Source organism: Scyliorhinus torazame, chromosome 1, assembly GCF_047496885.1.
Source record: "Scyliorhinus torazame isolate Kashiwa2021f chromosome 1, sScyTor2.1, whole genome shotgun sequence".
NCBI classification, from domain to species: Eukaryota; Metazoa; Chordata; class Chondrichthyes; order Carcharhiniformes; family Scyliorhinidae; genus Scyliorhinus; species Scyliorhinus torazame.
Window position 1 is genome coordinate 249,368,615 of NC_092707.1, and position 16,022 is coordinate 249,384,636.

At 46.1% G+C, this 16,022-nt stretch overlaps 1 protein-coding gene across 1 annotated transcript in view; it reads right to left on the minus strand.

Moving 5' to 3' along the window:
* entpd6 (ectonucleoside triphosphate diphosphohydrolase 6) overlaps nt 1-11,651 on the minus strand; it is a 78,091-nt gene extending 66,440 nt beyond the window's left edge. The window contains exons 1-2 of the mRNA XM_072503526.1: nt 11,591-11,651; nt 9,626-9,705 (exon numbers count right to left, since the gene is read on the minus strand). Of these exons, the coding sequence (XP_072359627.1) occupies nt 9,626-9,705; nt 11,591-11,651 (141 nt within the window). The remainder of the gene's footprint in view (nt 1-9,625; nt 9,706-11,590) is intronic.
* Between the last annotated feature and the right edge of the window lie 4,371 nt (nt 11,652-16,022).

Here is a 16,022-nt window from a genome sequence, read left to right on the forward strand (position 1 = left end):
CCTCCGGGTGCTCCGGTTTCCTCCCACAGTCCAAAGATGTGCAGGTTAGGTGGATTGGCCATGATAAATTGCCCTTATTGTACAAAATTGCCCTTAGTGTTGAGTGGAGTTACTGGGTTATGGGGAGAGGGTGGCGGTGTTGACCTTGGGTAGGGTGCTCTTTCCAAGAGCCGGTGCAGACCCGATGGGCCGAATGGCCTCCTTCTGCACTGTAAATTCTATGATAATCTATGAGGCTAATGCCGATCCAGGAAATCATGGACTGAGCTGGGGAGGATGGATGCAAGGTTTCGGGGATGGGAAGAGAGGGGTGAAGGAGATGAAAGATTTGTTTTTGGAAGGGCAGTTCACAAGCTTGGAGTTGAGTGGGAAAGTTTAGGTTTCTGCGCGAGGAAGGTTTTCCATATATGCAGGTGTGGTACTTTGCTAGAAAGGTTTTTCCGACCTTTCAGATAGCACGTGCCTCCTCATTATTGGAGGAGGTCCTGTCGGTTATGGGGTTGGAGGCTGAGGTCTTCTCAGCAATTTGTGGGAGGATTTTGGAGGAGGATAAGGGGTCTATGGAGGGGGTTACGGCCAAGTGGGAGGAAGAGTTGAGGATGGTGCTAGAGGGCAGCACGGTAGCATTGTGGATAGTTTAGGTTTCTGCGCGAGGAAGGTTTTCCATATATGCAGGTGTGGTACTTTGCTAGGAAGGTTTTTCCGACCTTTCAGATAGCACGTGCCTCCTCATTATTGGAGGAGGTCCTGTCGGTTATGGGGTTGGAGGCTGAGGTCTTCTCAGCAATTTGTGGGAGGATTTTGGAGGAGGATAAGGGGTCTGTGGAGGGGGTTACGGCCAAGTGGGAGGAAGAGTTGAGGATGGTGCTAGAGGGCAGCACGGTAGCATTGTGGATAGTTTAGGTTTCTGCGCGAGGAAGGTTTTCCATATATGCAGGTGTGGTACTTTGCTAGAAAGGTTTTTCCGACCTTTCAGATAGCACGTGCCTCCTCATTATTGGAGGAGGTCCTGTCGGTTATGGGGTTGGAGGCTGAGGTCTTCTCAGCAATTTGTGGGAGGATTTTGGAGGAGGATAAGGGGTCTATGGAGGGGGTTACGGCCAAGTGGGAGGAAGAGTTGAGGATTGTGCTAGAGGGTAGCACGGTAGCATTGTGGATAGCACAATTGCTTCACAGCTCCAGGGTCCCAGGTTCGATTCCAGCTTGGCTCACTGTCTGTGCGGAGTCTGCACATCCTCCCCGTGTGTGCGTGGGTTTCCTCCGGGTGCTTCAGTTTCCTCCCACAGTCCAAAGATGTGCAGGTTAGGTGGATTGGCCATGATAAATTGCATTTAGTGTCCAAAATTCCCCTTAGTGTTGGGTGGGGTTACTGGGTTATGGGGATAGGGTGGAGGTGTTGACCTTGGGTGGGGTGCTCTTTCCAAGAGCCGGTGCAGACTCGATGGGTCGAATGGCCTCCTTCTGCACTGTAAAATTCTATGAAAAAAAAAGGAGGGACTGTGGTGTGAGGTGCTGCGGAGGGTGAATGCCTCAACCTCGTGCACGAGGCTGGGGTTGACACAGTTGAAGATGGTACACAGGACGCATTTGAAAAGATCAAGGATGACTCGGCTATTTGAGGGGGTAGAGGATACTTGCGAATGGTGTGGGAAGGGCCCAGCTAATCATGTGCACATGTTTTGTCCTGCCTGAAGTTGGATAAATTTTGGAGGTCGTTCTTCAGCACCATGTCAGCGATCCTGTGTGTGGGAGCCTGGTTCTCTGGGGGCCATATTCGGAGTATTGGACCTGCCAGAGTTGCAAATAGGAGTGGGGGCAGATGTTTAAGTCTGCCTCTTTGATCACTTGCAGGTGGGTTCTGTTGTGGTGGGGGTCAGCTTCTCCACCCTGTGCCTAGGTGTGGCTTAGGGGGTCTAATGGCGTTCTTAAATCTTGAGATGGTGAAATTTGTCCTAAGAGGGGCAAATGAGGGGCTCGGTTTATTTTGCATTTTGGAGAGCTAGTTACCGTCAACTGTTTGGGGGGGCGGCCACAATTTATTGTATTTGGGGGGGTAATGTTTTTGTTTTGAAAAATATTAAAATGGTAAAACTTTGAATAAAAATACTTTAAAAAAAAAAAAAGTCTGAAGTTACAAATATGTAGTTATGATATTGCTGATTTTAAGGACAACTGTTTTAAAGGCACCCTTCTGTTTTCAGATCTTTACATTGAGTTTAAAAGCCATTATCAAATGGGAAATGAGCATGTATGGTATCTTCTGGTGTTTATTCAAACCTCGTTAGCCTCGTTTCTATAGAGCTGGCTATAAAGAGTCATTAAGAAATGCAAAGACTCCTCCAGGGATGTCCACTGGATTCTAAAACGTGTGGGGAACAGGAGACAAGAAGAGACTTCAAAGGACCATAACATAATTAGCTTCTTTGTCTGGTGGAATAATGTTTATTCAAAATTAACATAGCAGCCATTTGAAGTTTTGGAAACACACACACACCACTTTGAGGAAACGTATTTTACGTGGCCGCTTTGGTCATATTGCTGGTCATGCGACATTGGTGTGCATTTGCCATGGTTTCCAAGGGTTGCAATAGTGGCAACATTTCCGAAGTACTTAACTGGCTGTAAAGTTCTTTGGAATGTCCTGAGGTAGAGGGAAGCGTCATTTAAATGCAAATCTTAGTACAAACTAACTCAATTTGTGCAGTTTTTCTTGCAAGAAACCTACAGTTGCACTCAAGAGATTTTAACAATGGGCATATTGATTTTAGACAAACAAAATTACAAACCAGCATGGACCTTGCTGGGCACAATTTTTAAATAGGGTGCATAAAATGGGACAGCAATGGATAATCTACAAATAATTCAAAGGCAAGTGGATCATGACCTAAAAAGAAGCAGATTTTAAAAGCATTTGAAATAAATGTCAGAAATAGTTGAGACAGGGCAGAACAAGAGTAATTGGCCAGTAGAAGTCAAATGTGCAAAGATTTTATAAATTCTGTCAGTGCTGTCTAAATAGGATAAATCTTTAGCCAAGACCGTAATCTTGGGAATCGGACACCAGAACGTACGAATATACGAAATAGAAGCAGAAGCAGTTTGGTCCCTCAAGCCTGCTCCGCCATTCAACAAGATCATTCCTCATCAGTTTGTATTTTGAGTTCCACATTCCCATCTACCCGCACAAACCTTTGAAACTCTGTTCCCTTGCCTAACAAGAATCCATCAACAATCACCTTAAAAATATTCAGTGACCCCCACCTCAAAGCCTTATAAAGGCAGAGTTCCAAAGCTAAACACCCTCTGAGAGAAACAATTCCTCCTCATGCGTCCGAAAAGGACGACCCCGAATTTTAAAACAGTGCTCCCCTAGTTCTGGATTCACCAACAAGAGGAAACATTCTTTCCATGTCCACCTTGTTGAGAACATTCAGGATCTTATATATTTCAATCAAGTCACCCCTTACTCTTCTAAACACCTGTGGAAACAAGCCCAGTCTGTTAACCTTCCCTCATAAGACAACCTGGCGGCACGGTAGCAGTGGTTAACACTGTTGCTTCAGAGCACCAGTGACCTGGGATCGATTCCCGGCTTGGATCATTGCATGTGCAGAGTCTGCACGTTCTCCCCGTGTCTGCATGGGGTTCCTCCGGGTGCTCCGGTTTCCTCCCACAAGTCCCGAAAAACGTGCTTGTTGGGTGAATTGGACTTGGGAGTTCTCCAGCAGTGTACCTGAACAGGCGACAAGGGGATTTTCACAGTAACTTCATTGCAGTGTAATGTAAGCCTACTTTCCAGTCTGATAGAACCTTTCTAGAATCTAGGGAATTTTGGAAAATTAACACCAATGTATTTACAACCTCATGTGGAGTTTACACAGTCTCCATTTGTCTGTGTGGGTCTCGCCCCTTCAGTTCCAATATGTGCAGGGTGGGTAGATTGGCCACACTAAATTGACCCTTAATTGGAAAAGTTAAAAAAAGAAAAACAAAATAAATTATTCTCTGAATTCCTCATCCAGGTTACTACTGCCAATCCGATTTTTCAAATTTTTATGTAGATTAAAATCACCCATGATTATTACCGTCACTTTATCTCACACAATATTTCTTCTTGCATACTTTCTCCTACATTGTGGTTACTGTTTTCTTTCCCCTACTATTTCTCATCTCCACCTAAACCGATTCTACATCCTGATGTCCTGAACAAAGGTCATTGCTAACTATTGCATCAATGCTATCCTTGATTAACAGTGTTATCCCTCCAAATTTACCTAGCTTCCTCTTCTTCTTGAATGCCATATACCCCTCAATATTCAGGATCCAATCCTCGTCATTTTGCAACCATGTCTTCATAATAGCTATCAGTTTATATTTATTTACTTCAATGTGAGCTATCCATTCATTTACTTCATTATGAATGTTATGCATAGTCAGATACAGAGCCTTTCGTTTTGTCTCGGTTATCTTTGCCACATCTAGTCTTGACTTTTGGTGGATTCTTAGGTTTTTTCTCTTTGTCCCTGCCTGCCATTCTCTGACCTTCATTTCCCATATTACTTTTGCTCTCCTGCCTTGACTCTACCCTTTGATTTGCTACATTTACCCAAGCTGGGCCCCTCATCCCCACTTGTCTAATTTAAAGCCCTCTCCCCTCCATAATTATGCAGCTCACTATGACACTGCTCCTAGCATGGTTCAAGTGTAGAGCACCCCAAGTACTCACACTTTCCCCAGTACTGATGCAGTGTCCCACCAACCAGAACCCACACCAGTTTTTGAGCCTCACATGAATTACCCTAATCTTATCTGCACTGTGCCAATTTGCATGCAGCTCAGGTAATAATCCAGCGATTGTTACCTTTGAGGTTCTGCTTAATTTGGTACCTAGCTCCTCATACTGACTATGCTGAACCTCTTTCCTTATTCTGCCTATGTCATTGGTACCTACATGGACCACGACAACTGGATCCTCCCACTGCTTGTTTCCTCCAGCTCTGAGCAGATGTCCTGAACCCGTGCAATGGGCAGGCAACACGGCCTTCTGGACTCCCGCTCTTTGCTGCAGAGAACAGTGCCACTCACCCTCATTCTACTGTCCTTTACTACAATTACATACCTGTTTGTCCTTCCTACGTGAACGGCTTCCTATACCATCATGCTATAGCCAGCCTGCTCATCCACCTTACAGACCTCACTTGCGTCCACACAGGTCATGAGCACCTCAAACCTGTTCGATAATGGCAAAGTCTGAGACTCCACTGCTGTTTCCTTGGTCTCTTTACCTGCCTCACTCACAGTGCAGCTATATATTATGGGTGTGCGGAGGGCTCCTGATGCAAAAATAGCAAGACAGAGTTTAATTTAAAAATTTTCATGAAAGCACTTAAATACAATGACATATTATATAATTCCATGACTCAAGTATCAAATCAGCCATCACAGAAGTGCCATTGAACTGTTGCAACCTGTTTTTTTTAAATTTAGAGTACCCAATTCATTTTTTCCAATTAAGGGACAATTTAGCTCGGCCAATCCACCTAGCTTGCACATTTTTGGGTCGTAGGGGCGAAACCCACACAAGCACGGGGAGAATGTGCAAACTCCACATGGACAGTGACCCAGAGCCGGGATCGAACCTGGGGCCTCGGCGCCGTGAGGCCGCAATGCTAACCCACTGCGCCACCATGCTGCCCCTGTTGCAATCTTTTGACAGTTGCTGCAGATGTATGCTGAATCAACTCAAGACGATGTGCACTTACGTCTGAGCTCCAGGGCGTCGTATTGGGGGGCATTTAAAATTAATTTATGAGATGTGGGCTTCCCTGACTCGGCCAGTATTTATTGCCCATTGCTAATCGCCCTCGAGAAGGTGGTGGTAAGCTATGTTCTGGAACTGCTGCAGTCAATGTTATGTAGGTACATCCACAGTACTGGTAGGGAGTTTCAGGATTTTGACCCAGCGGCAGTGAAGGAACGGCAATATATTTCAGAATGGTGTATGGCTTGGAGGGGAACTTCCAGGTGATCGTGTCCCATGTATCTGCTGCCCTTATTCTACTAGATGGTAGAAATCATGGAGTTGGAAGGTTCTGTCTAAGGAACCATGGTGAGTTCACACTGCTGCCACTGTGCATTGGTGGAGGAGAGAGCGAATGTTTGTGGAATGGATACCAATCAAGCAGGCTGCTTTGTCCTGGATGGTGTTGAGCTTCTTCAATACTGTTGGGAGCTGCACTCATCCAGCAAGTGGAGAGTATTCCATCACACTCCTGACTTACGCCTTGTAGCTGGACGACAAGCTTTGGGGTTTGAGGTGAGATACTCGCCGCAGGATTCCTTGCCTCTGACCTGCTCTTGTAGCCAAAGTATTTTAGAGCCGTTTTGCAGAAGGGTCAGATGGACTTGAAACGTTAACGGTTTCTCTCTCCACAGATGCTGCCAGACCTGCAGAGCACATCCAGCATGTTTTGTTTTTATTTTATTTATATGGCTAGTTCAATTAAATGTCTGGTCAATGGAGACTCCCAGGGTGTTAACACCCTTCCACTCCAAGACCCGACTCTCACCCCCACCACTGAACTCCGACCACAACTGACCTCCGATCTGACGCTAGTTGCCACTCTGAGAATGCTCAGGCCCTACATATTCTATTGCATCGTCATATTGCACATTACTCAACTGTTATGGCTCTAATCTGCTATTCAATTGTTTAAATAATCTTGTTAAGCCTATATCCTATCCTCAATGTTCCTTCTGAACTTGGTGACTGTTACACTGGTCACACTAGTTTATCAGTTCCAGTCTAGATCCTTTGCAAAACCGGCAGTGCTTATTTGCATCACTATTAAATTGGATTAGATTTCTGACTGATCGCCTTGCAGCAGGCCACACCCAATAGTTAGTCTGAAATGCAATTTGATCCTGCCTGCCAGAGAGTAATCCATAGTCATTACAAAGTGTAATTTGAGACAAGCATTGTCAAGACGATTCTAATGCTCACAGTTCCAACACTATAAGGATGAGAAAGAGACCATACTCCTCAATTAAAGACTTAAGGCCCATAGCACTCTACAAGAATGTCCAAAGGACATTGCGATCAATGAACAAGCAATGTTTAGAGTATTGAGCTCAAAAAACACACGTTACTTGCACTATCGACTTCAGAAAAGGCAGTTCTCAAACAAAAATGTAAAATGCTGGAAATCTCAGCAGGTCTGACAGCATCTGTGAAGGAGAACAGAGCTAATGTTGAGTCTGGATGGCTCTTTGTCAAAGCTTTGTCAAAGGCAGTTCTCAAACTGTCCATATGCAGCAAGATCTGGACAACATTCAGACTTGGGCTGATAAGTAACAAGTGTGTCACAGAGTGCCAGGCAATGACCATCTCCATCCAACCAGAGTAAATCTAACATCTCCCCATGACAGTCAATGACATCACCATTGTCAGACACCCTCCCCACTATCAACAAATTCAACTAATCAAGAGTAAATCAGAAACTGGGGATTCTGTGGCAAGTAACTCATCTCCTGACTTCCCAAAGCCTGCCCACCATCTCCAAGACACAAGTCAGGAGTGTGATGGAATCTACTCCACTTGTCTGGATGAGTGCAGCTCCAATAAAAAGCTCAACAACAGCCAGGATAACGCAGCCCAATTAATTGGCACCCCTTCACTCCCTCCACCACCGACACACAGTGGCAGATTGTGTACCATTTACTAGATGCATTGCAACTACTCACCAATGCTATTTGACAGCACCTTCCAAACCCACAATTTCTACCATCTAGAAAGACAAGAGCAGGGATACATGGGAACATCACCTATGAGTTCCCCTCCAAGCCCACACAGCACCCTGGCTCGTTGTTCTTTCATGGTCATCAAGTCAAAGCCTGGATCTCACTTCCAAACAGCATTGTGAGTGTACCTACACTACAGGGACTGCAACAGTTCAAGGTCGTGGCTCACCACCATTTCATCAAGGGCAATTAGGGATGGGCAAGAAATAAATTCTGGCCTAGTCAGTGAGGGCCACATCCTGTCAAAATAAAAAGAGCACGTTTAACACTTACTATAGGCTTTAGAGAACGTTCATTGTCCATACTGCTGAGTTCAGAAGGAAGGGGTGAGGGATGGATGGACTTCAACATGAGGAAAACTGAGACAGTGCTGGACCATGAGCCAAGGTAGGTCAATGGGCAGAGGGGTGATAGGTTAACCGTACTGCTGTACAGCAGAGTTAAGATGAGCTCAAGTTCATTGTGTGGAAGATAGGAAGGAGGCTGAACAGAACATTGGAATAGCCAAGATTGACAAATAATACAAATGTAAAGCAAGTTGGTAGGAATACAAAATATATTCTCACTCTTTAAAAAGAGCAACCCAGTTTCTTGAGTCATTCTCCTTAATCCAAGTTTTTCATCCTGGATACCATTTTGGTAAGTGTTCATGACTCGGTCTTGGGCCGAGCAGTTGCCAGACCAGGCTGTGATGGAGCCAGATAGGATGCTTTCTATGGTGGATAGGAACCTGGAATGATTTGCAGGTTTACGGAGAGAAAGTTGGGGTGCGGGACTAAATTGGACAGCTCTTTGGCACAATCAGCCAAATGACTACTTATTTTTCCTGCAAGATTCTATGACTCTAACCCTCTCTGAAGTCTATGTTTCTCGATCTCTCATGTGCATCCCCCATTACCTTCACTGGCAATGGTCCAGATGCTTATGTTCTGCAATTCCATCACCTCTTTGCTTTTCCACCTATCTCCTTCTTTATAGACTTGGCTTAAAACCTACCTTCGACCAAACACACTGTTGGCTGTGCTCTCATATCCTTTACCTTAGTGTTAATTGTAGTCTACTTTTCTGTGACATATAACTAACATAAAGGTGCTACAACAGATGCAAATTGTGGTTCTCTAGACTTCCTCCTACAGCTCCACTCTTTAAATCAAGATGCATTAAAATCAAAATTCTTTCCATTACCTCATAACCAATTACCGCCAAAATATCAAAACTGTCGAAATCTTTGTTATTTTGATTCTCCAACCCACTTCCACTTCAATCTGTCTGTCTTTACCTTCCTACACTGTTTCAAGTACCAAATTCAACATAAACTCAAGGAACTGCACTTCACTTTTCTTTTAGACATGTTACAGCCTTCCAGCATAAACAAGGAGTGAACAACTGGTAATGAAGGATACTGCACCAGTTCCTCCAGGTATGGCAGAGATTTGAGCGGCTGCTCAGGGTTCGGTGTTCAATATGTTTGGGATCTACTTGATTTTCCTTCTGCAACATTCATGGAACACGAAAATCTTCTTTTTTTTGCCAGATTTTCCATTTTACACTCTCCACAATTCTGCTGCAACTAGTTAGCCCTTTTCTGGACCCATGTTTGTTTCTTTACTTGTCCTGTTGGCACCTTCTTTAGCCTTGCAACAAACTGTGCATATCTAACATCTTCCGGTTCTGATGAAAGGTCATTGACCGGAAAGACTAATTCTGCTTCTCTCTCCATAGCTGTTGGTTGACCTGCTGAGTGATTACAGCATTTCCAGTTATTATATCACAAGCTGAGTTAGTGGCAACATTTTATTCACTGGTGAGAAAAAGAAAGTAATACCAAATGAGGCGCATCAGAATATGCCGACAATCCTGGCTTCAAGGCTTTGAAAGTCTCGTGAGCAAGTTTAGGAGATTCTGCTGAAAAGAATCACAAATTTATAAAATTAGATGATTTACTTCTCAAATCTGAGGTTCATCTCAATTAGGTGAGCATACAACAAACTGTTTTACTTGATATCTTTAAAAGACCCAAGAATATTGAGCTGATTTTAGTTTACAGACCCAGGCAATAAATGTATATAAATTAATAGGAAATACATCTAAAGCCAGTTACTGTAAGGGATACATGCCGGAAAGCTTTAAGAAACATTTAGTTCAGTGGCAGCACGGTGGCGCAGTGGTTAGCACTGTTGCCTCATGGCGCCGAGGACCTGGGTTCAATCCCGGCCCCGGGACACTGTCCGTGTGGAGTTTGCACATTTTCCTCATGTCTGTGTGGGTCTCAGCCCAACAACGCAAAGATGTGTAGGGTAGGTGGTTTGGCCACGCTAAATTACCCTTAACTGGGAAAAAATAATTGGGTACTCTAAAATTTTTTTTGAAAATAAACATTTAGTTCTAAACTTAAATGATAAAAATTAGGCCATCAAATGTGGGCAAAAAAAAGGTCATCATTAAATAGAAAACAGGGAGAACTCCATTGCCTTCTACAAAATAGTGTCATGGAGTCTCTTGCATCAATCTGAAAGGACAGAGAAGCCTCAGTTTACCGTCTCAAAGGCAGCCCCTCCAACTGCGCATGGTAGGTTAATGGTTAAATTACTGGGCTGGTAATCCAGAGGCCAGTCAACACGGATTTATGAATGGGCAATCATGTTGACGAACGTGTTGGGAGTTTTTTGAGGATGTTACTAATAGAATTGATAAAAAGGGACAATGTGGTATACTTGGACATTCAGAAAGGGAGGTTGGTTAGCAGGATTAAAGCATATGGGTAAGGCGTCATATACTGGTATAGATTAAGGATTGGCTATAGGCAGGAAACAGGAGTAATAAGCTGGTCATTCTTGCGCTGGCAGGCTGTGACTAGTTGGGTACTGCAGGAATTAGTAGTTGGGCCCCAGCTGTTCACAATACACATCAATGCTATGGACGTGGGGACCTAATATAATATTTCCAAGCTCATGGATAGCACAAGGTTAGGTGGAAATGTCCGTTGTGAAGATACAAAGTGACTTCAAGAGGATTTAGAATGATGTAGTGAGTGGGCAAGTAGAGTAATTTCTAAGCCTACAAAAAGTAGATTTTGAGTCTCCCAAAGTCAGAAAGGAGTTATGGCTTTTAAAGTTGTAATGATGTGGAGATGCCGGCGTTGGACTGGGGTGAGCACAGTACGAAGTCTTACAACACCAGGTTAAAGTCCAACAGGTTTGTTTCGATGTCACTAGCTTTCGGAGCGCTGCTCCTTCCTCGGGTGAATCTGAGGAAGGAGCAGCTCACCTGAGGAAGGAGCAGCGCTCCGAAAGCTAGTGACATCGAAACAAACCTGTTGGACTTTAAAGTTGTAAACAGTTTTGCTTCTAAGTTGAAAGGAAGTTGGAATCAAGAATAGCTAATTAACATTTCTACTTGGATACAAAGCCATTTCCTGTTGCCGTGGGAGAAAAGATAGACAAAGCCATTTCTTAAAAAAGTATTTTGATTCCACAAATTTTCAACAGTTTTACAATTTTCAACAACCCCACCAAAGCCCCCAACCCACCACACCCCCACCAACTCCACGTCTCTAAACAGTAAATGGTAACCAAATTCGCAAAATGCATGATGAACAAACCTCAGCAATTGCCAGACCCATTGCTCACCCTCGCTTATAACAATTTTCACTTTTTCCAGGGTCAAAAGCTCGAGCAGATCCCCCCCCCCGCCACACCGAGGCGCAACGGTGGAGAAGCTGGTCTCTACCCCAACAAGACCCGCTTGCGAGCAATCAGCGAGGCGAAGTCTAAAACATCTGTCCCCGTACCTGCTTGTAGCTCCGGCCGGTCCGACACCTCGAATATGGCTTCTAGGGGACCGGGCTCCATGGCCACATGTAAGACCCCCCCCCCCCCCCCCCCCCCCGAGATGGTGCTGAACACCATCCTCCAAAACCTGCCCAGCTTCAGGCAGGACCAAACATAGACACAGGGTTCACAGGGCCCCTCTCACATCACTCCCAGAAATCCCCCTCGCACAGTTGGCTCATCCTAGACTTCGTAAGGGGCGGCCTGTATATTACCTTCAGCTGTATAAGCCCCAGCCTCGTGCACAAAGTCGAGGCATTTACCCTCCGCAGCACCTCGCACCACAGTCCCTCCTCCAGCACCAGCCCAACTCTTCTCCCACTTCGCCTTAAACCCCCTCCATGGACACGCCACCCTTCACCAAAATCTACCCGTAAATCGCCGGGATGACCCTCCTCTCCAACCCCCCTGCTGACAGCACCGCCTCCAGCAACGAGGAGGCAGGCATTGGCTGGTCGGTCGGGAAGATCTTCCTCGCGAAGTCCCGTACCTGCATATATTTGAAACTTTCGCCCTGCGCCAGCCCAAACATCTTGCCAAGCTCCTCCAAACTCAACTCACCCTCGCAGAAACAGATCCTTCATTTCCTTAATCCCCCTCTCTTCCCATCCTCAGAACCGTGCGTCCATCTTCCCCGGCTCAATCCCATGATTCCCCCTAATTGGCATCCCCGTTTTCCCAGTTCCCAATCTAAAATGCTGCCTAAACTGCCTCAGATCTTCAACGTGGCCACCACCACTGGACTCACCAAATACATCCCTGGGACCATCAGGAGCTGCCAGCACCCACAACCCCGACTCCTTGCAACAGCCTGCTTCCATCCTCACCCACAAATCCCTCCCCCCTCCCAGCTCCACCCCCAAATATTCTCTGCATTTGCTGCCCAATAATAATGCATCAAATTTGGGAGGCCTAGCCCACACCCCAGCCTGCCATCCCCTCAGTATCACCTTCATACACCTAGCCACCTTTCCCACCCAAACAAGCGAGATCAGCCTGTCCACCCCCTAAAAAAACACCTTGGGCAAAAAGACCGGCAGGCACAGAAATAAGAACAAGAATCACAGCAAAACATTCATCTTTACTGCCTGCACCTAGCCAACCAACAACAGAGAAAGATTGTCTCACCTCAGGAAGTCAGCCTTTACCCTCCCCACCAGGCTAGTGAAATTATACTTCCGAAGCCTTGCCCAATCCTGGCTATCTGCAACTCCAGGTACCTAAAATAAGATGCTGCCAGACAAAGTGGCACACCTCACCCCCGCAGGGGAGACCATAAAGAACTCACTTTCTCCTAGATTAAATTTGTACCCTGAAAATGTCCCAAATATCTGAAGCAACCCCATTATGCTCCCCCCCCCTCCCCCCCCCCCCCAAGAGTTTCGCTCCAAAATATACAACAATCCACCTGCATATAAGGACACCCTATGTTCCACTACTCTCTCACTATCCTCTTCCACAGCCCCGAGCTCTTCAATTCAATGGCCAAGGGCTCTATAGCCAATGCAAACAGAAGGGGGAACACAGGGCACCCCTGCCTCGGGCATCCCTGCCTCGTACCCCGTTGCAATGCAAAATACCGAGTTCATACTATTGTGTGCATGCTCGCCTTCGGCGCCTTATACAACAGCTTCACCCACACCGCAAACTTCGGCCCAATCCCAAATTTCTCCAATATCGCCATCAAATAGCTTCACTCCACCCGATCAAACGCTTTCTCCGCATCCAACGCTATCGCCACCTCCCTTCCATCTGCTGGAGAAAGCATCACATTCAACAGTCTCCTCATATTCGAGGACGACTGTCTGCCCTTTACAAATCCTGTCTGACCCTCCCCAATCACCATCTGAAGCCACTCCTCCAACCTGAGCGCTAGCATCTTCGCCAATACCTTGCCGTCTGCATTCAGCAAAGATATGGCCCTATATAACCCACACTCCACCAGATCCGTATCCGTCTTAAGCAACGAGATGGAGGCCAACCCCATCATTTGCAGCAAGACACCACTGTCCATCACATCCTCACACATTCCCACCATCAATGGCACCAGTCTATCCTTAAAATCTTTAATAAAATTTTACCAGGAACGCATCGGGCCCCGCCTGCATCCTCCAATTGCCACATTCACCTCCTCCACCCCTGCACCCCCCACCCAAGCAATCTTGGGCACTCTAGCCCACCCAGAAACTCCCTCATCTCCCGCTCCTCCTCCGGTGTCTCCGACTTATACAAGTCCCGATAGAACTCCTCGAACACCTTAATCAATCTGTTCCAGAGCTACCACGAACTCCCCCATCCTGTCCCACACCCGAACTATCTCCCCCGCCGTGGCCTCCCTATGGAGCTGACCTGCCAACATATGCCTTCTCCCTGTATTTATAAACAGCTCCACTCACTCTTTTCACTGATGCATAGCTTTCCCCGTGGACAATAGTTCAAACCTCGCCTGTAACTCCTTCCTCTTTGCCAGGAGCCCTGAGACCGGGTCCCCAAAGTACCTTCTATCCACCTCCAAAATCTCTATCACACGTTGGCATTCCTCCCTTTCCTCCCTATCCACCTTGGCCTTAAACAAGATTACCTTCCCCCTCACCACCACCTCCAGAGCCTCCAAGACTACCGACCGTGAGACCTCCCCTGCAATTAAACACCACATACACCTCAATCACCTTCCCTATCTTGCCACAAGAGGAAGCCACTTTGAGACCAGGTTACAGGCTTCCCAGAAATATCACAGACCGACAGCATTTGCAGTTTTTTGTTTTGTGTGGTCTGTAGCCAATTGAGAAGCAGAGAGCAAGCGATAGAACCTACCAGGTCGTATCTGACGAGAAAATGCTGACTCTATTGTTCATCATCCAGAATGCAGGTGGGAGCTCGCACTCATATTGAATGAGTTAAAAGAGGCTGAATGACTTGCCTGTCTTTAAGTTACAGGAAGAAGTCTACAGTGTAAGTCTCACACAGAGATAGTTCTGGGATTAGGAGTTGCCTGGTTTGAAAGGTAAAAAAGAAGCAACCCATTGGAAGCTGGGAACAATTGGGAACTCCATAGAATCTTTATAGTGCAGAAGGAGGCCATTCATCCCATTTAGTCTGCACCTTCCGAAAGAGTGCTCTACCTAAGCCCACTCCCCTGGCCTATCCCTATAACTCCATCATGGGCAATTCACCTAACCTGCACATCTTTCAACTGTGGGAGGAAACTGGAGCACCCAGAGGAAACCCATGCAGACACGGGGAAATCATGCAAACTCCACACAGACAGTCACCCAAGGAAAGAATGTAAATTGAGTCCAAGCACTGTGAGGCAGCAGTGCTAACTACTTTGCCTCCATACCGCCCAGTTTGCAATAGGAACTGTAATTCTGAGAAGAGTGCTGTGTGATAAGTAAAACGAAATTCTGAATATAGGTTGCATACAAAAGAAAACTGTTTAGTCAATGGTGTTTTAAATCATTTGATACAGCAGAGGTTTTAAAACATGAAATCCTAACATTATTCTGTCCATTGTTAACTGGAAGTTCGACTTTCTCCAAAAGTTATTGGTCCCGATGGAGGTCATAATGTGAATCTAGACTGCCGTTTAAACAAGCCGACACAAATTCCGCTACCTGGGGATCCAAATAACCCATGAATGGAAAGATATCCACAAATGGAACCTCACCAGTCTGACAGAGGAAGTAAAGAAGGACCTGCAAAGATGGAACACACTCACTCTACCTCGCGGGGAGAGTCCAGATGATCAAAATGAACGTGCTGCCCAGGTACCTTTTCCTATTCAGATACATCCCGATCTACATACCCAAAGCCTTTTTCAAAGCACTAGACAAACTAATCATGGCGTTCGTATGGGGGGGGGGGGGGGGGGGGGGGGGGGGGAGAAAAGGAGAGAATGCTAGGATCCCAAAGGTCTTACAAAAAACAAAATCCGGGGGGGGGGGGGGGGACGGGGGACGGCAACAATTTGGGCTGATCAGAATGTCGGGTAAAGCTCCCATCTGCAACAACCATAGGTTCACACCAGCGCTGACTGACGCCACCTTCAAAAGGTGGGGACAGGACAGAAGGACACTGACAGTCAGGGACCTATACACGGACGGCAGGATCGCAACACTGGACGAACTGACAGAGAAATTACAGCTAGCCAGGGGGAACAAGCTAAGGTACCTGCAACTAAAAAACTTCCTACGAAAGGAGACAGGGACATACCCACAACCACCACAAGAGACACTACTGGAAGAGTTACTGGACGCAAGCATACTAGATAAAGGAAACTGTAGTGACATGTATGACTGACAGTCAGGGACCTATACACGGACGGCAGGATCGCAACACTGGACGAACTGACAGAGAAATTACAGCTAGCCAGGGGGAACAAGCTAAGGTACC